General features: G+C 40.9%; 1 protein-coding gene across 1 annotated transcript in view; it reads right to left on the bottom strand.

Annotated features, from left to right (window-relative positions):
* Positions 1-1,996: 1,996 nt before the first annotated feature.
* Positions 1,997-20,245, bottom strand: part of apbb2a (amyloid beta (A4) precursor protein-binding, family B, member 2a) — a gene marked incomplete at both ends in the record, with an annotated part of 30,971 nt that continues 12,722 nt past the window's right edge. The window contains 6 exons of the mRNA XM_079228587.1: positions 1,997-2,173; positions 2,666-2,848; positions 2,966-3,081; positions 3,169-3,249; positions 5,575-5,650; positions 9,349-9,463. Of these exons, the coding sequence (XP_079084713.1) occupies positions 1,997-2,173; positions 2,666-2,848; positions 2,966-3,081; positions 3,169-3,249; positions 5,575-5,650; positions 9,349-9,463 (748 nt within the window). The remainder of the gene's footprint in view (positions 2,174-2,665; positions 2,849-2,965; positions 3,082-3,168; positions 3,250-5,574; positions 5,651-9,348; positions 9,464-20,245) is intronic.

Raw genomic sequence — 20,245 nt, 5'->3', positions numbered from 1 at the left:
CCAACATATATGCAGTGTTTTTGATCTGCCAAATGACATAGAGCATGTACAAGAAGTCACCTTAAATGCTTCTAGAGCCATTTTTAAAGAGTCATTATTACAGTGTCTTCATGTGCCACAAAGAGAAGCCTTGCCACAGAATCTAATCAACTGCATTGGGGGTGGATCATTTCAATGTCATTACATGATGAATAGCTACTCCTATACATTCTACTGACCTGCAAAATTAAAGGAAATTCAAGAACCTACTCCTTTTTCTTTTGGTAATGCATTTATTGTCACAACAGATTACATTTACATGGTGTAGAGATGAGTGAAGAACAGAACTGAAATGAGTTACAGCATCTTTCTTGTTTGTTTTGTGTGTGTGTGTGTTTGTCTGCATTTTTTTTTCTTTCTTCATTTCGATCAGACTGCATTCACAGAGTTCATGTGGAGTGCAGGTTGTGGACATGAGCCATAGGAGCACTGTAAAGGTTTTTATAGCAGTGATAGCAGACTTTTATTTTTTTTACTGCTCTATGTGCATATTTGTGTGCGTGTATTTTGTTTATGAGTGGGAGTAGACTGGTTGGTTTACTGAAGAAGAGAAAATATAGTTAACCCTTACTGTATAGCACCGATTTGATCTTTTCCATGCTGAAGGGCGAACACTATTGTGTTACACTGTTCATATCGCCTTGAGTCCCTAACATCTTCCAGTCGAAGCCTGGGATTGGAATTTCTTGCTAACACATAAATCTTGGGTGTATGCATAAAGATTCCTGAGGAAATTGTAAAGTTTGAACATAGGCAATGTAACATTCTTGAGCTTTTCAACAATTTTTTTCTATAATCTATGCAAATAAATTTACAATCTTAACAAATTAAAAGTTTCAAAATACATTAAAAACTGTTACCTTTCTTTTGCTGATCTACTCATCCATCGAGAAACAGAATGTACAAAATCTGACTCTGATTCTGTAAATGGAGTAGAGAGTAACATTTTATTCAGGTATGGGTCAGAAATAGGCCAGATTGTTTTGTGCCAGTGTAAATGCAGTCATGGTCATGTTGAGATGACTTGTGCTAAGAGCATCTATTCTTTGTGTGTTCACCACTCTTCTTACCGAGACCGTCATCACCTCATCAACATAAAACACATCTCATCAAGAAAACATGCAAAACAAAGCTCAACACTGTCACCAACACTTCATCCAGCCCTGATATCTACACGTGTTGTGCCCTACATTCTCCCTTCCTACATACAATCATTTACTTACACTTTATCATTACAATCACTTCATTCATCCTCAAAGGAGATGTTAAGTTTGAGCTTGTTACAAGTCTGGCACACATCGAAGTGACGCCATTTGGTGGAAGGGAGCGTGTTGGCAGGTGTCATCTTTCTGGTCTTGCTTTCTTTTCTTATTCACCTGTTAAAATCCCACGAGTAAGTCAACACCTTTCCTTTCCTGGAAGGCTCCCGTAGCTTGTCGTCTCAGGCGTCTAGTCCATATGCTCCGACTGTGCTGATGATGGTTTTTACAGGAAGGGACAGAGCATGAAAAAGGAGAAAATGGAGTAGACCAATGAGTGGTTCCATGAACCAGATTGTTAACCGAAATTGTGTCTTTTTCTTCTGGGTTATTCGGAATTCTGTCTGTAGAGTGCTTGATCAAGTAATCAATCCAGCACAGAAATCCACATACAGGAGAGGCCAATGGAGCCTGCAGGTGGTTTCCATCAACACAGCAGCGTTGAAAGGTCAAAGATCAACCAGTGCTACCAGATTTTCCATTCAGCCTCATGAAAGCATGAGTTTTCATGTGATTTTCTCTTTTATCGTCAGGCCTACTGGAGAATCGCTCTTCTTCCCTTCATCTGCGGTGGTGTTTGTTAACATATATGTACATCGTTGGTTACCATGGCTGGTACTGATTAGGTGTTGCTGTGGCGATAGTGTGTGAGTGGCATCCAGCAGCGGCTGGGAGGGTGCTGTGGTCACTCGTGACGGTCATTGCTGGGGGAGTTCAGACGGCTGTTTCTTGGTTTTCAGATTGTCTATGAGAGACTGGACTCCACGTTTCACGCTGGTGGTCACCCGCCGGCTCACCGAGTCCGCAGAGGGTGAGGAAGAGGAGCCAGCGCGTTGGGTGGGTGGCCGCGCCACCAGACACTTCTGGTACCGCAGCTGAGAAAGAGGAGGACATGATCATTTAGTTACGATCATTTGAGTTTGGGGAAAGCAATATGCAAGATGTATTTTACCTGCAGTTTCTAGGTCATTTAATAAAGGAATAGTTTAACAATAAATTTAAGATATACACTTATGCACTGTAAAAAAAAGTAATTGTTCTATATACCTTTCATGCCGTTTTTTTTTTACATACTTTACTTTGACTTTTTAATACGTTTTGACATACTATGAAAAGGAACAAAAAAGTATAGTATTTAACTTAAAATCCCACCTATGGATGTGCAGTGTTGAAGTTGGTGCAATTTGGACTACTTTTAATAAACTGGAGGCGGAGTTTCATGGCTCTGGAACGGACACTACGCTAGATTTACACATTTTACTATTCCGTTAAATACAAAACCGTTTAATATTAACTTCATAATAGTAACAATACAATATCTAACATCATCTCATCACCATTTCATAACAAAATAAATATGAACTTACCACGCATGCTGCCTGCACAGCCTCAGACACATGGCCTGCGTTGGGGTCGCACCAGAACGCATGACACTGGAAATGCTGGCTCCCAGTGTCCATAACGAAGGCAAATGAGTGCACGTCTCGTCCCACACCCATGAAGGACAAGAAACGAACTCGACACTCCAGCAACACCTCTTCTTCCTCTTCCTGCACAAACAGGCAAGAGGAGAATTCAATCTGTGTTAAACTCTCTCTAGTCTACGAGCACATTCACATCTTGAATTCAACTGTTACTCCTCAGGACAGCAACAAAAGGGCCCTTGCCTTTTCTTTGATGATAGCCAGAGTGGTGTCAGCGATACTCAATATGACAGGAGTCCAGTCCTCTTTGCCTGTGGAGGACACCAAACTTTCTATGGCCCCGTTTATGATGTCCATACCTGAGGACAAAACACAGGAGAGCCTGAACAGTAAGACAGTGCAGGATGTGACATGTGTTGTTCTTTTCAGCATTAGTTCATATTTACCCATGGGCCGAGACACGGATGTCGTACCCACATACAGCACGTGAAACTTCTGCACCAACTCAGTCTTTGGCATGGGAAACTCTGCAGATAGAGGAAACACACACATTAAAACACACACACGCACAGACCACCCGCAGGGAATTTTAACACACAACAACATCTAACGTAAAGTCCACACATGATAATTGGCTTAAACCTAAGACATAAACAAACACTTGCGAATATTTTAATATTTTAGGGTGCTGCTGATATGATTAGAGCATGAAAGATATTTTCACACACGAGCATGAAGAATTTCAGATTTTTCTGCATTAAAACCCAGCTGAGCCGGTTTACACCGGCCTGGAGGCATCACCTGCATCTCAATTAGCACAGAAGTTAACACAACGTATCCTCAGGATTTCGCTATTATTAACACACCATGCAATTAGCTGTGTAAGCTTGAGGTGACTTCTGACAAGGCAAATGCCAAGCACTAAAAGTGGTTAAATGTTTAACTTCACAGTTTAAAGATTGTTAATCATCTAATGTGCTAATAGACAAAATTATAAAAAATCTGCACAATGCTAAAAATAGCACAAGCATCCCCCTCAAAATGGTAATTATTAACTATTTGCTGTATCACTATAGTCAACATGGATTTGAAAAACTTTTTTTTGCCATCATAATTTAGTCATAATAAAATGGTCATTATTATTGTATGATACATTTACTTAAGTGGGTATAAAAGTCATTTATTTATACAATTAACATGTGTAATATAAATATATATGGAACTATATATGTAACTGTTATATGAAAACTTTGAATGGAGTTTAATATACTGACTTGTATCTGCACTCATCAACACATAATCCCCCTAATATCAAAAGGCAAGATACCAAAATGCATTACAGAGATACATTACAAAGTGTGCCATAAACGCCAGTGCGTATAATTAAAACATTTTCCAACTTTACAACAAGTGTGAGGTGAAAGCACAGAAAAATCTGTGAATAATTTGAAAGATGCTATAATCATTAAAACAAATCAAATAATGACGAGCAGTGTTTTGATGGCGTCTGTGACCACACCCAACCAACAGCGATGTCACGGTGTCCTGGAGTACACCTGCACTTCACCTCAGCAAGGTGAGAAGTTAAACCACTGGAGGTCAGTTAAGTTCAACTTTAAAAAGACATAAACCAGACAACATAGGACATTTTCCACATTTCAAGTTTCATCCCATTTTTCACAATCCACATCTTAATTATTGAGTACAGAGATTAACAATTCATCATGTGATCGCTGTGGACTGAATGAAGGAAATCAATCAGGGAAAATGGCTCTTTACCTGGATTCACCTCATCAGTGTAAAATTACAGGCCCAAATATCTCATACATTCCGTATGAACTGCTCTGAAAACAGTCGTTAAATAAATGATGAATAGGGGTTTTCATCCATTAATTCCATATTTAAAGTCGAGCTCAGACAGGCCAGATCCGATGAGGACCGCAGGGCCATTATCCTCGTGTTGGCGTCTATCCCAAATCATTGGGAGCTAATCTCCTAAAATGTGTCCCAACAGGGGATTGTGCACACAAACCAGTCACCCTAAAGAGATCGAATCCAGCGAGAACAAGAACTGTTTGGTCTATCCACTGATGGTCTATCCACTGGAAGGACAACACCTCTCACTGGGTACCAACTGGTTCAGTTAAAAGACTAATAGTTCAAGCAAGTGATAGCTTTAAAAGATGTGAGGGATGCTTCACCAATAAGTTCTTTGATCCTGTGGTTGGGATGGGCGCCGTGGAGCACCAAGCCTCGCCTGAAAGAAACACTAATTGGGTTTTAATGAGGTCGACTTCCTCTGTAAGTGAAGAGCCAATATAGTTCTTTTATATTCCAATGCCGGAGCTCCTTTCCCTCACGCTCAGCAGATACACACACCAGCTGAAGATACAGGATGAATTGTGCAGGCGCTTTTTCTCTTTCTTCCTATAATTACTTGGGACTGAGAGGAACAAGCGGTGGGACTTAACGAAATAGGAAATGGTGAATAGAATTAGCGCTGGGAGGATAAAGCTCAGTGATTGTGGAGTGAGGAGTTGTTCTAAAGTCAGCGTTATCTGTGTGTAATTGAACCAAACACTGCTACCTTTTTTGTTAGCAAATGTTCACAGTAGCTCTTGCGGCGATAAGGTCATTTTGAAAGAAAACCCATATATATGGTTTTAGGTGTGGAGGAATGATGTAATGTGAGACAAGAAACCACGGTAGATAGCACACGGCTGACAAATCCAATTCTCTCACGAGGGAACTACAAAAGAACTAGACTCAAAGAAAAAGATCTGTGCGTGTGTGCGTGTGTGTGTGTGTGTGTGTGTGTGTGTGTGTGTGTGAGCGCGTGCGTGTGTGTGTACCTTGTAGGGGTACATCGGAGCCAGTCTGGGAGGAGCTGCTAGCTGCAGCCTTGGCACTTTTCCTTTCAGCCATAATCTAGAGAGGGAAAGAAAAAAGAGAAAATTGATTAGAATGGGAATTGGGAAGACAGAAAGAAAGATATGGTTGATATTAGATAAGCATCAAAAAATGATTTTCCAGCAAAGAATTAATATCACAATTTAAAGGATAAGACTGATGATATTCTATATTTCTGTTGTCAACAAATCCAATAAAAAGTATCTTTTTAGATACTTTCCAACTTCACTAATATAATTGTTTCTACTGAAGATGCAAACACATAAATACTTGATTTTTTGAAAAAGCTAATGCTAATCAAACAGTAAACTGTGTGCTTATTGGGACTATTTTCAGCCAAGGATTTGGTGCACAGAGTTAGTGGATTGACACGGGTCTTAATCATATAAAAGAGCATGTCTCCCAGTGCGACGATGTAGCTCACTGATGTGTTTTCAATAGTTGCTGGACAATGATGAAGCTTCATCGCACAAGCTGTATCGGGCTTTGGCTTCACAGGTATTACCTGTTAGAATAACAAGTCATTGTCCGTTTCTCTTCTTTTCATGGAATTTGATGACAATATGAAACATATTAAATATTACCATTCATATAACGTCCCGTCCAAATGGTACATCTAAATTCAACCTTCGAAAAATAAAGCTTTCTCTCTCTCTTTTCTTTGCTTCCGCTCTTCTGCTGCAGTGCACACACTCTTAAAAAAAGGTTGATAGCCTTCATTGCCCCTGCACTGAGCTGCTGCACTCGACCTGCTACAGATACTTGATTAATTGTCGGTGTCATTAATCAAAGTCTATGGTGAGTCTGCAATTCTGCTCACAGGGGAACATGCGAGAAAAAGACACATATATATATATACACACACACACACACACACACACACACACACACACACACACACACACACACACACACACACACACACACACACACACACACAAAGGAAACCCGCTCAGCGTGCTGCACAGCTGCAAGACTCAGGTCACCAAGTTTCTCCGCTGCAGTAAAGAGAAAACTACCACTTAAAATAGGCTGTTAAGTGTCACATAGAAATACAGACACAACGATTCAGACTCTTCCCTCAATTCGGGGAAGGAGATAAGATAATAAAGGCAAAGCAACCTTCCTTTTTAAATGGGTCAACAGCCTCTAAGGTAACAGATCTGTCGTTCCAGGTAGATTCATCCTTTACAAGGTCACTGCTGGTCTGATGACAGTCTGGTTTCTCTTTGTGTCAGAGGGATATATGAGCCATATCACACAACACTGATCTATCAAACAAATCCAAGGAGTTCTTTCTACAAGAAATCATAAAACTGATTTAACTCAATTATTGATTAATATCACAGAATTTTGCTATGTCCTTCATATGCGTCTAAATCTCAACTTTAATCTATTCTTCCAAACTTACTGTGCATATACATCTTTTACATTCGTTTCTTAATTCGTTTTATGTGCGAATGATTTTATTGGATATCAAAATATGATGTTATATATAATGTAGCTGTGACTCATGCAGTGTTAATTTCATATCTCTTGTTTAGATTTTACTATGCTGTTTGACTAGTTGCGCCATTATTTAAATCTTTCCATTTCTTTCTGTTTTTAATATACTATAACATTTATGTGACTTATATAGTATTATACTATGCATTTTAAGGCATTTCTATTTCAAACTGTATTATACAAGTTATTTTTTTGGACATACTATACTATGAATTTTCTATGACTTCCATTTCATGTAACTGTAAATCCTCTTCTAGACGTTTGCTAAAGAAATATCAAAACATTATCCAACATTTAAGCTTCTCCTCTCAAAGTCAACTCAGACAATGAACATATTATATAGTGAACAAATGAATAAATCCAGCTTCTGAATGATTTCCTGCTCTGCAGTGCAGAGCACAGACAGCTGCGGTAACGGGAGGTAAGCAGGACCACTGGATGTACTGTGGAAAGTCTGTCTGTTGTATGACTGCAGAGCAGCGTGAAGTAAGCTTGACACTAACCGTGCAATGTAACCATGATAACTGTACAAAGATGCCGATGTTTAAAAGACATACAACTTTTACTTGAGTGACATACATTTGACAAAACATTGACTGATGAAAACTAGACTAGAAGTAACACTTTTGGTCTATTCAAGTTATATGACATGAAAGAGAAAATGTACAATTCTTATGATATAATGACATCACAATGAGACATGCAAAGCTCTAGATTTGACAGAAAGCTTCTGGATACCTTCAGAGTGAGCAGAAGAGTCAAATACACTCCAGCAAGTCTATACTTGAATTTAAAAACGTCTGAGACTAGGGCCATCGAGATCCACTAAAAGAGTGAGACTCACAGCATTCAAAGAGAAGTGGACATACTGGAAGCTCAAAGGAGAGGAAAACCACAGCGTCATGTTCCAAGACCTTCCGTGCCTCACCTTTGGGATGCTGGACAGGAGCATTTGGGAACCGGTGAGGGAGATCAAAAACTGTTGTTGTCCCTCAACAAAATTCACCCCGTCACACACCAGCTGCTCCCTGTTCGAGGCATTAGAAGCCCTGAAGGGTATTGTCATCCCTCATACAGACCTCAAACCTGACAGTAGTATGCGTGACAACTACAAGAACCAGCCCTTCGGGGTGAAGTTAATTGAATTTGGTTTGGACCAGGCTTCATACAATGCAACAACTGGTCCATGAAGCTGACATGCAGAGGCAGGAGGTGACAAGGCTTCAGCTGCCACTCCATCATATGATGCCTAAGCCTCTACTGTGATCGTTGACAGAGCTTCAGTTCCCAGTGGTTCAAAGGTCATAGATTCTGATAGTGGTGGTTTCAGTGCTGTGCCCGATGACAGGACTCCATGATGGAGTCCCAGGCACTGCTGCTGATTCCAGTCATGCCGATTGAGACACTACTACTCAGCTACAGCCACCACTTATTCAAGTGATGGAGTTTCAGCTGCCGTTAGATCTGCTTATCTAGAAAACGTCAACATTGAGCCTGATGGAGCCATGTAGGAGATTCTGTGTCTGTGGATCTGCTGAGCGATTGAACGTTGAATACATCAAACTGATCCACAACAGGCCCAAATGACTACTGTATGTTTCGGCATCCTGAGGAAGTCATGTATGACCTTCAACTTGAAGTTTTCCTTTGTGGTATTATGTTGCTCAGTACAGTGAGCACAGTCCACATGTGGGAAGAGAAGTGAAGGTAGGAGGTTCATTCAGAGGAAGCAGTGTATGGTGAGTTGTTGGTATTTTGGTGGAAATAGGGGCCTAGGCTTTGTGCTGAGAATAGACATTTCAGAACCACATCTGTTTCTAGATCATCCAGCTGGTGCCAATCTGAAAAGATTGTTCCGTGCATCCAAAAGTCCACTGCGCACAATTACTATCATCAATGCGTAAAACTAGAAATATCTTGTTATCCTATTGAATTTCCCAGGTATTGCGTTTTAGATACAGAGTCACTCACACGCTGAAAACTCTTTTCTCGCTCTGTAACCCAAATCTTATCTCCTCTCCTCGCTTTAAAGTCTCTTAAAACGTCCCTCTATCTATTTACAACGTTAAAAAGAACCTCTGGATAACTGCATCAGCAGAAAAGAGGATTCCTTCTCTCTTCAATGGTCACCTTGATTAAAGCTTGATCGCTTGTCTCGGAGCAGCAGACAAGCTCATTCATGCAGAGTCGGCCAAGGTAATGTCACCCACCTTAGAGCAGATTTCGTGGAGGCTTGTCGCGATTGCAGCGGCAGGAGTATCACATCGGAACACGTGGCACTTCAGCACTCGCGTGTTCTTGTCTCTCGCCACGTAGGCAAAGTCCCTGAAACACGGACAGAAGACACTCAAGAAACAAATACACTCGATGGACCTCTGCAGCAGATTTGACAAAGATTTGATTTCCTTTAAGGGGCAACAAGTAGGAATCTCTGTTGTATGATAATAATCATAATAATAATAATAATTCAGTAATTATTCCTCACCACTGAGTGATCATCCACCCTTTACTCTTATCTTCTATCTAACTTTCAATGAGTTACGCAATTTTCTTTACACATACTTCAGCTTGACTCGAACGTTCATGCTTATATGTGGAAGGAAACGTAAAAGAACAAACCACAATAAATATCACAATTAACTGATGAAAAAAAGAAAGAAAAAGGAAATCAAGTAAGAATAAAGCAAGTTGCTTCCCCCATAAGAAGTGAAATAATTTATTGGAGCATGTAGCATGAGGTAATCGTTGTGTTTATGAGTGTCTGATAAGGGAGTGAAACATTTGTGGATGTATTTTCAGACCCATCTCATTCTATCTCTTTGTAAATTTGCCTTATTGACATTTTATTCCATCTCATCATACTTTTTGATTCCATATACTGTATGTGGGAGGTTTTATCCACTTAATGTTAATACACTGAATTGCTACAAGGTGGTTATTGAGTATATTTTTCCTCTCAAAGCCTCCTGGTATTACTCCTTGAAGAGCCATCTTTGGACATTGTTGCTTATTAAGATTAGAGCTATCTCCCCAGAGGGCACCTGCCTTAGGGCCAATATGTGTGGGTATGATTGCTAATTTGTATTTTACATTCCCTTCAGAATTTTTCTTGAGTTTGTTGAGTTCATTTCTGGCAGAATCAGCAGATTGAAACATCCAATATCTTAATATATTACTGTTCATTTTAAATTCATATCAGGTTTTGAGCCCACATTGCATTCTCATTCTCCTCATCAGAACAGTTATATTGGAGTGGGGTTTACATATTTAATTTGTTCTGTGTTCAGGAGGTGACTATAAAAAAAGGTATTTCCTTTGATATGTCTTCTATTTGGAAACTGAAACGTACCCCACCAACCCCCTGCATTTCGTAGAGTTGTCAACGGTTCAACAATGGAATTGAGACCCAGTAAGATGAATGGCAAGAAATGTAAAAAAAAATGACAACACAAAATTACCCCATTTTGCATCATGATATACTGTATTTATCTATTTCTTGTTGGAGCTCTGCTCTAATTAGTGGCCTCATTTTATGCGAAAATGTTTCTTCATTTCTTCATTATTTGTGTAATTTACAGGCTACCATAAGCTCTGCTGGTGTTGCTGTAGTTTTGGTGCTCGACACCGGTCATGGCTAATACATGCCTAATAAACACTAGATTACTGAAAGCAACATTAAAGTTGCTTTCAGTAATCTAGTGTTTATTAGGCATGTATTAGGCATGTTGTGTGCTGTTGCTCAGGTCTCTCTGTCCATAGTCATTCCTCAACTCAACTCAACTCAACTCACACACACACACACACACACACACACACACACACACACACACACACACACACACACACACACACACACACACACACACACAAACAGCAATATGGCATTCATCATCACAGTGGGCTCTTTGTGTTTATGAGTCCGTTATCCGGACTGTCTCTTCAGCCTAATTGTGTGCTCACACACTTTGGGTCGATAATGAACTGCGCCTGCGGCCAGAAAGGAAAGTGCAATGTGACGTGGGTGGGTGTGTGTGCTTGTGTGTGTGTGCGCGCTTCGTTCAGGGACAGTTAAACAGTATGTCACCAATGCAGCAGGAGTGGCCTTGCCTCACATACTGCACATGGTTCTTTTATGACTTCTGGACCCTCTCTAGGGTATCAAAATGCTATAAAACATCATGCAACTCTCCATAGGAAATAACCCTTGGCTCGCTGATGATTTAACACCAGAGATTTAGAACTTTAGTAGTTGCTGCTGCATTCCTGTACAGAGCAACAGTGACTCTAGATGAAGATAAAGCCACAGATTTGATATCAGTGGTGACAGAGTTGATTGCACAAGGAGGGGTGGAATTTTGGCACAATGATTTCTAAACAAAAGAGAGACACGATCACAGTCGAAAACACCACAAAAAGCAGTTACCTTTCTCTGGGTCCCGGGAAGCAGAAGGGAGGTGGGGAAAGTAAGTGATGGAAGCAATGAGGAAGAAAAGAGGGTGGTGAATGAAATAGTATAAGGAAATAATGAATGAGTTCCAGAAAGAAAGTGGGATGTTGAATTAAGAGACAGGAAAAATGGCAGGATTGTGTTATGCCAAAAAAAGGGAGCAGAAGGTGGAATAGAAAGTGGGAAAAAGAACAAGAGATACGTTAATACATACGACATACTGAGTCAGAAACAGTCACGATGCTCTTTCACCTCAATTACAGTCTTCCTGAGAGATGTGCGTTTTATGTTGTGTGTGTGTGTGTGTGTGTGTGTGTGTGTGTGTGTGTGTGTGTGTGTGTGTGTGTGTGTGTGTAACTGGAGCTTAGGTCTGTGTACTTTTCATTCATTCCATTTCTGTGAGATGTGCCAACATAGCACACACACACACACACACACCTACTCTCTCTCTCTCTCTCTCACACACACACACGCACGCACGCACGCACGTACGCACGTACGCACGTACGCACACACACACACACACACACACACACACACACACACACACACACACACACACACACACACACACACACACCATGCAGCTTTCCCTCCCCATTTCCCTCGCCCTCCTCTCAATCTCTCTTTCATCCTTCCCTTTGCATTCACTCTTTAATCTTCCTCTCCTCAGCTCTCTCACTCGTCTACTCACTCTCTTTTCTTTCTACAAAAGGAGAAGCCCAAAAAAGAACAAAGATGCAACTCAGAATGATTCATATCAACAGTGTAAGCCATCACAGCCACTCTCTCCATATCATAGTCTGTGACGCTCCATTATCAGCAACACTATAAAGGAGGCACAAGCTGAATAAAGAACAGAGGGATAATTCAAACATTGACTGCCTTTGCTTCTTTGATGATCCACTTAGTAAGAAGCCGTCTGCGTGTCTGCACGTATTAAAATGCATCTCTTTTTCTCTGTCTGAATTTCATTCATGATTTTCTTTTCCCCAAGTCCATTTACTTGCCATTCTACTTCCCCCTGCTTCATTTCTAATTCAGACATGCCTTCACTGTCAGTCACTTTGGTGAAATTGGATTTTGGTGTTGAAATTCTGAATGGTCCAAAATCGGCTCTCCACATTCCTCTGCAATGTACCCTTTTCTCTCTTTTATTCACAACATATGAGTGTCAGGCTGAACGTGTTGCGAATGTTTTATTACTGATGGACAGACCACATCACACCTGATTCAAACCCAAGACAGGCTGCAACCTCCCCAAAAACCTACAGTTTTCTCATGATCACACTGATTTTACATTACATTTCATTTAGCTGACACTTTTATCCAAAGCGACTTACAATAAGTGCAATTCAACCATGAGTACAAACTCAGAACAACAAGAATCAAAGTACAATTTCTTCAATAAAGTTAAACCACAAAGTTCTATCAGTAAGTGCCATTTAAGTGCAACTAGAGTGCTACTACGGCGCTACCTTACTTATTCAAGGTGTAGTCGAAAAAGATGTGTTTTTAGTTTGCGATGAAAAATGTAGAGACTTTCTGCTGTTCTGATGGGGAGCTCGTTCCACCATTGAGGAGCCAGGACTGCAAACAGTCGTGACTTTGTAGAGTGTTTAGCTTTGACTGAGACTGAGCCAGCAACATCTGGAAATGTATCTTTTTCTCTCTGTTTTTTCAAAATAAAGGCCTATTGAGATTTTGTAATACAATTACTTCAACTTGGTGATGAAAAGCAATGAAAAGCAATGTAAAAGCAGTGACATTACAAAGCCATCTTTCTCCATGACCACACATTTAAAACCTTAATAGTAGGTTTTGTCATTAAATATGTATGTTTACTTTGTCGGATGACTTATAAGAAAATATAACCCGGTAATGATGCAGAGAAAGAGGGGACAGAATCTGCACAACCACACACCTGATAGATCTTTTACCACCCAAACTCAGTATCATTTTAATTATTCAAACAGTATTTACAAAAAAAAAAAAATATATATATATATATATATATATATATATATATTATTTACAAAAGAGACCAATTTTGTCTAAAATATTTAAATCAGTCTTCTGAAACTCTATAAACATAAAGTGTATGTTATTTTAGAATGTAACAGGACTTGGACGTGACCTCAGTACCCTGCTGATACTTGTCTACCCGTTGGCTGTATTGCAATATTTTATAGATCATCAGACTTGTTGGCTTGTTTGGCATTGAGGAGCAGTTACTCCTGACCTCAGTTAATGGAGAGGGTGACACATGGTAGAAAGGGAAAGGCAGCCAATCAACGAACAGAAGATGAATGGCACATAGGCCTCAGAGATGTAGGCAGAGTTTTTGGGAGGAAAGTGAGGGTACAGGTAGATGATGTTGAGAGAAGGCAGCGTTAAAGGCAGGAGGCCAGAAAGCCAAATGAAAAGGTGGAAGAGAAGCACAGAGGAACGAGGTGCAAGCCTCACGAGGGGCTGGATTGCAGAGGAAGAGATTGAGAGCAAAAGGAGAGGAAAAAAGGTTTGACATGAAAGGTATGAAAGCAGAGCGATGAGTTTAAGCAATACTCCCAACACTCATGCTCTTACTCTCCCTCTCTGCGCTCCACATACTTCCAGAGCTGTATAAAGGATGACTGACTCACTACTACCAATCTCTCTTTGATCCGGATGGCTGTGAGGCAGGCTCGCCTGGAGATGATGCGTACAACTCAGATTAAATGAGGTCACGGCTGCAGATGTATGGTGAACTGGGTTTGAGAGAGTCACACAGAGGCATCAGTGTCTGCAGCTCTGACATCACCCAACCATCAGTAGTACAAACAGCACGGAGTGTAGTAGTAACATTAGCATATGTACACTTGAAGGGAGATCCCACCCATGCAAACCTAAACATGGTTTCAGTTTGTGATGCCAAATGCCTGATGCATTCCCCCATTCCACATAGATATTCAGATCCCCTATACCTGACATTATTACGATTCATTAAATTGCATAAAAGCCACCAAATACGGTGTAATAATATCAGAAGCCGCTGATGACAAACGCAAGAATAAAGAATCAATAATGCAAATAAAAAATGCTGTAGAGCACCGATTCTGAGGTTGGTTGTGAAATTGATGTATTTGCCTCCTTTATAACGGTTTTCTGCACGAAATAAGGCTCTTGATTGTTAGTGTAAATGCAAGAAAGCTGCAACCAAAACTTGATTTTTCCAACTCAGATGACGATCAATGAGCTGTGACGATGAGCTGAAGTTAGGGACCGACTTAAAAGTGCCCGACTTCCCCCCGTCCCAAATCTGTACACTGTCTTATGTCAAATAAAGGCCTAAGAAATCATCTTAACAACAACAATAAACTGATTACATTTCCATTTCCATTAACGATTACACTGCTTTTATTAAACTCGGTTAACACTTTTAAGTTTTCACGGCAGGGTTCAGTACAAATCCTGTTACATTATTTTATTATTTTGTCTTTTTCCCTTTAATTATCTTTGCCACAAACAATACCATTTGCAAATATACTGCTCAATAATTTAGACAATGTTCACTTATAATACTGTATAAAGAAAATGCAAGTACTTTTGACAAACTTTATACACACACAGGGACTTTGCTTCGAGTCTTCAGGTGCTAAAATAGTGAAATAAAACTAAAGTGTCCTCAACTGCTGCAGTAAAAGAAGCTTTTTCAGAGGAAACAACACAAATGTAAGTAGTCCCCAGCCTGCTCTGCTGTACTTCCTTCTGCTCCGTAGCTTCCAGTTTCGCTCAGTAGAGAATCTCCAAACCATCTGCCACACACACAAGCACGCATATCGCCACAGCATCATACACACTTCACACAGACTTCAATTATCAAACAGCTTTACAGAGTGTCTGGGTGGTGCAGGCCGCCATGCTAATGCTCTTACATATGCTAATTGCACAGCCAAACGCTGATTAGAAATGTCTGAGGAGGAAGTGCTTGTGACTCTCCTGTCAGCAGAAAGTGGCCGAGAGGGCTAGGTGTGTTTACAGTGTGTGTGCGTGGGGGGAATATGCTCCACTTATTGATTGCAGCTGAACTGTTAACTGTATGATTACTGACAGTGTTGTAACTTTGGCTTCAGTCCAAAGTGGATGTGGATCAGATCCAGTTTTACAGTGAGATGCAACACTGAACTGTGACAGGTGAGAGCAACGCTAGAGTGGCGACAACAGCTGGATGGTGATTTAGAGGAAAGCCCTTTCATCACACTGTAAAGAGAATTCAAAATAACACCTGACAGGTATATTTACATTTAGCAGCTGTTTCCCTACAATTATTCTCTTTTAAAAGCTTATTTTTTCTTGTAACACTTGCATGCTACTCTTGTTTTATAAGCTACTTAAAAACCTGATGCAGCGTAAAACCATCCTCAGTAAAACAAAGCACTCTGCAATTTCCTTAAGATGAATACAATTATCAGTACAAAGGCATAATGAACACGGAAAGATGACATCATAGTAATATTCAAGAGAATTATAAGAACAAAATTAATCCACTCTAAAGCTCCCTCTGTAAGTGCTAAACAAAAGTGAGGGAATAGTTCTGCTGTCATGGCTTTCAAATGCATTAATATTTTTTGATTAATCCAAATTCTGTTGATGGCTATTTTTAATCTGCATTTATTCTGCTGGAAAATTCGCAATTTTCATCTGTTCAAACTCAATAAACATTGCAATAAACTGCTGCGAGGACACAGTTAAAAAAACATTGGACCTCTGAGTGCTGATAATTGTGTCTGCAGTAAACAGTGTATGTAACTCATGACTGAAGCTAATTGTAGTTGATTGTAATGGAACATTGAATAGGGGGATACAAGTCAAAGCTAAAACCAGAAAGAAGAGATGCAAAGTAAACACTTTACAGAGCCATTAATTGGACTCTCCAAGGGTGCTGACAGATATGTAAATATCTCAATTGTTTAATCAACATAAGAAAATGTAATGATAAAATGACAATCTATGGTTTTAGGGGGGCAAAACAAGATCACCTCACTGCTGGGACAATAAGAGTGGAGAATCACTGCAAAAATTGTGTTTGGGGATTAAACAAATGACAGACGGAGGTTAGTCGTGTATTTTTTTTTTTACTTTGGACATAGCCAGACTGTTTTCAGTTTGTATGCTCAGCTAAGGTAGGCCACTCCAGGCTTTTCCTCCGCTAAGTAATACCACTCTTCTCCTTTCTCCTCAACCCTCAGCAAGAAACTTCCAAAGCCATATTTCCCAAAACGATTAGTTTCATGGTGAGATGGCACAATAACAACAAGTGTCTATGGAGCAGGATCCTGGAGTTAATTTGGACATGACTACAAGCAACACCAGTAAAACCACAGATGCCCTGGAGTACTTAAAGTCTTTGTGACAACTGAGCAGGTAAAACCCTCTGCGACCTGGTGAATTAGTCATGGCCCACCGCCATTAAGCCTAATGGAGAATGTCTGTGCATAATTACCTCTCTGCACCGTAAACTTGTTTACACTAATATGAGCCACGAAAAATGAGCACCAGGACCAGAGGGTGCAGCGAAGGAGGAGGTGGTACCTCATGACACACACTCCCTGTCTCTCTACGCACATGTGCGCACGCACACAAGCATACACACACACACACACACACACACACACACACACACACACACACACACACACACACACACACGATCACCAATATTGCCCAAGGCAGCAAAGAACTAGGCCAAAATCAAGTCAAAATAAAAATAAAACTGTTGTCTACAGTGTATTAAACTGCGTACACAGCCCACGGCGCTGCTTGTGTGATTTGAGCAGACAGTTGACGTTGTTTACAGCTGAAGCAATGCATCAGCTTGGTTCGCCCTCAGTGCCTCTGCATCATCTCTAAGAAAATACACAGATTTACAAAGCTGATGGTGAAAATGGTGTCTTACTAAAAGGGTGGAACGCACACAACCCCAATTTATGTTCAGGCAGCTTTGTGACCCAATTCCAAGCATTCGGTGTGGCAGAGAGGCAAAGGAGAGAGGGAGGGAGGGGCCACAAGCTGAGGAGACACACACACCATCCATGTGTCAACACTCGACGTATATCATTACATATTTAAGAGCAAAGATAGGTGGGTGGGTGAGATGGAAAGAGAGAGAGAGAGAGAGAAAGAGAGAGAGAGAGAGAGAGAGAGAGAGAGAGAGAGAGAGAGTGTGGGGAATAGGGGATGAGGGGTAGAAAGACTGATTCTGGGTGGGCGAGAGAGGGAGAAAGATGATGTCCTGCTGTTCTCTCAGCTCTTGATCATTTATACATCACACCGCTCTGGATTGTGTGTGTGTGTGTGTGTGTGTGTGTGTGTGTGTGTGTGTGTGTGTGTGTGTGTGTGTGTGAGAGAGAGAGTGAGTGAGCATGTGTGTGTACACAACTGCCGATATTCTCAACTGAGACAGAGCTTCAGTGAGATGTCACTTCAGTACGACGCCCCCATGCATGATCTTACTAATGTGTGTGTGCGTGTGTGTTGTGTTGTGTTGTGTGTGTTTGCTTGTGTGTGTGTGTGTGTGTGTGTGTGAATTTCTGTGAGAGGGGGAGAGATAAACAGAGTGTGTGGGTGAGCGCAGGGATTTGGTGTCGGGTTAGTGTTGAGTTATGCCAAGCTCTACTCACAGTGCAGTTGGTTTCATACACTGTATGCATATAACCTAATTAGCTGCATGTGCCATAAATCATTATGTTTCATGCATATGGTGAACATAATTAGTTCTTTCCCGCTCTCATTCTACTTAAAGTAGATCCACAGATGGGTCAGTTCACCCAATTTACAAAAAAACAATTATATTATACAATTATATTACATTGATAATTTAGGGGTTTTGGAATGTTATTCAGAATTTAGAAGACTTAGACTTGTGCTTTAATAATTTGCAACAAGCATTATTTGCAATTTTCTGATATCAGATCACACAATTGATTAATTAAGACAATTATAATTATTATTATCTCTCGTGGTATCTAGTGTAGAATGAAGATAGTTTGGGTTGTATTTGAGAGAGTCCCCTCTAAGATCTCTGCTGGGAACAATTTTCATTAAACATATTTTGTGTAGACTTTAACAACAGTTGAGACTGAAATCTCAAAACCTGGGCAGGTGAGGCCAAAACTGTCTCATTTGAATTGGTGGAGAATTGGTGGAGTTGGTGTTGAATCAAGATTGGGACTTGGTCCTCTGTGGGGACCTCAAATGAATTGACTGCAGAAAGATTTTGAATCATAATCATGAAAAGTGATGAATGCACTCTTCGAAACCCGCTGTCAAAATAAGTAAATCTTTTGAATAAAGTGAAATATTGATTCTGAAATAACAAAGAGGGGATGAATTCCCCACGTCAGACATGTATAATGCTTGGCCCATCAAGAGCTGCACTACAGAAAACAAACCTACATCAAGCACTTCCAAACAAGTTGAGTATTCAAATATGTTCAGTTTAAACCGTCTGTGGCCACTTCTGAAGTCTGAATAGATGGACGGGCTTCAGGCACCAGCCTCCTGCTGTGTTCAGCTCTGTATGAGCAGCAAACATCAACATCACCTCACATCGCTACCCGCACGACCCGGAACCAGCGATGGTTTATCAGGAGGAGATTTATTGGCTGGTGGGGCAAGGGAGGGGATTTATAGGAGTAAAAGGAGGAGTAATTCGTCAGGAAGACAGGGATTACAGCAGGTGTGCCTAACAATGCTAATGTAAAAGAGAGGGAGGGACGGTGAGAGTGTAATTAAATAAAGGTTTAATTTGAGGGCTTTTGTATTCCTGAGTGTCTTTGTTTGTAATTATGTCTCTTTGTGTGTGTGTGTGTGTGTGTGTGTGTGTGTGTGTGTGTGTGTTTTGTGTGTGTGTGTGTGTGGCTGGAGAGTGAGTGGGGACGCAGCTCCATCCGTAATGACCCTTCAGAGAACGAGGGTTTCTGGGAGGCTGGGTGGACATATCATGACACGAGGCGTGTGTATGTGTGTGGAGAAGTGGGAGTGATGTATTGTGGGTAGATGGAAGGAGCTGACATGGAAGAGCGATGACTTGCAACGAAAGATAGAGGTCTGTATGGGGCTAAAATCGGAGCAGGAGTGGGATGGAAAGGCCATCAATCACTCTGGCGTCTATCGAGTGGGTCTAGGTGTTCAGACCCCGTCCCTGGGGGCCGCCAGAGGGAGCCTTGCATGTTAATTAGGGTTACAGGGGCCTTGACATCAGCAAATAAGCTGCGGTTCAACTGGGGCGTCACGATTGGAATAGTGACTGCCATAACCCAAACAGGCACAAACTCTCTTCATTGACATAAATCGAGGTGATCGCTAGGGTGTGTTCAGCATTTAAATATTTATGATACTGAGGGCTTGTGTCTCTCATCTCTTCTTCTTTCCTCCTCTTTTCTCTTCTTCTCCTCTTTTCTTCACTCCTTTCTTCTCCTCTTCCCTCCTCCTCTCTCTCCTTTTCTACATGCCACAGCTGTCCACAGAAGGTCAACAGTGGGGGGAAATAAGTGAGAGCCGGAGGGAATAAGCAAGCGCTGATACCCACTAATGAATATGAATGAATTGTGGATTCAGTGTGTGTTTGTGTCATTACGTGTGTGTGTGTGTGTGTGTGTGGGTGCACACTGGCACATCTG

Source organism: Taurulus bubalis (assembly GCF_910589615.1).
Source record: "Taurulus bubalis genome assembly, chromosome: 13".
Classification (NCBI taxonomy): domain Eukaryota; kingdom Metazoa; phylum Chordata; class Actinopteri; order Perciformes; family Cottidae; genus Taurulus; species Taurulus bubalis.
This window is presented reverse-complemented; position numbering and strand designations above follow the sequence as displayed.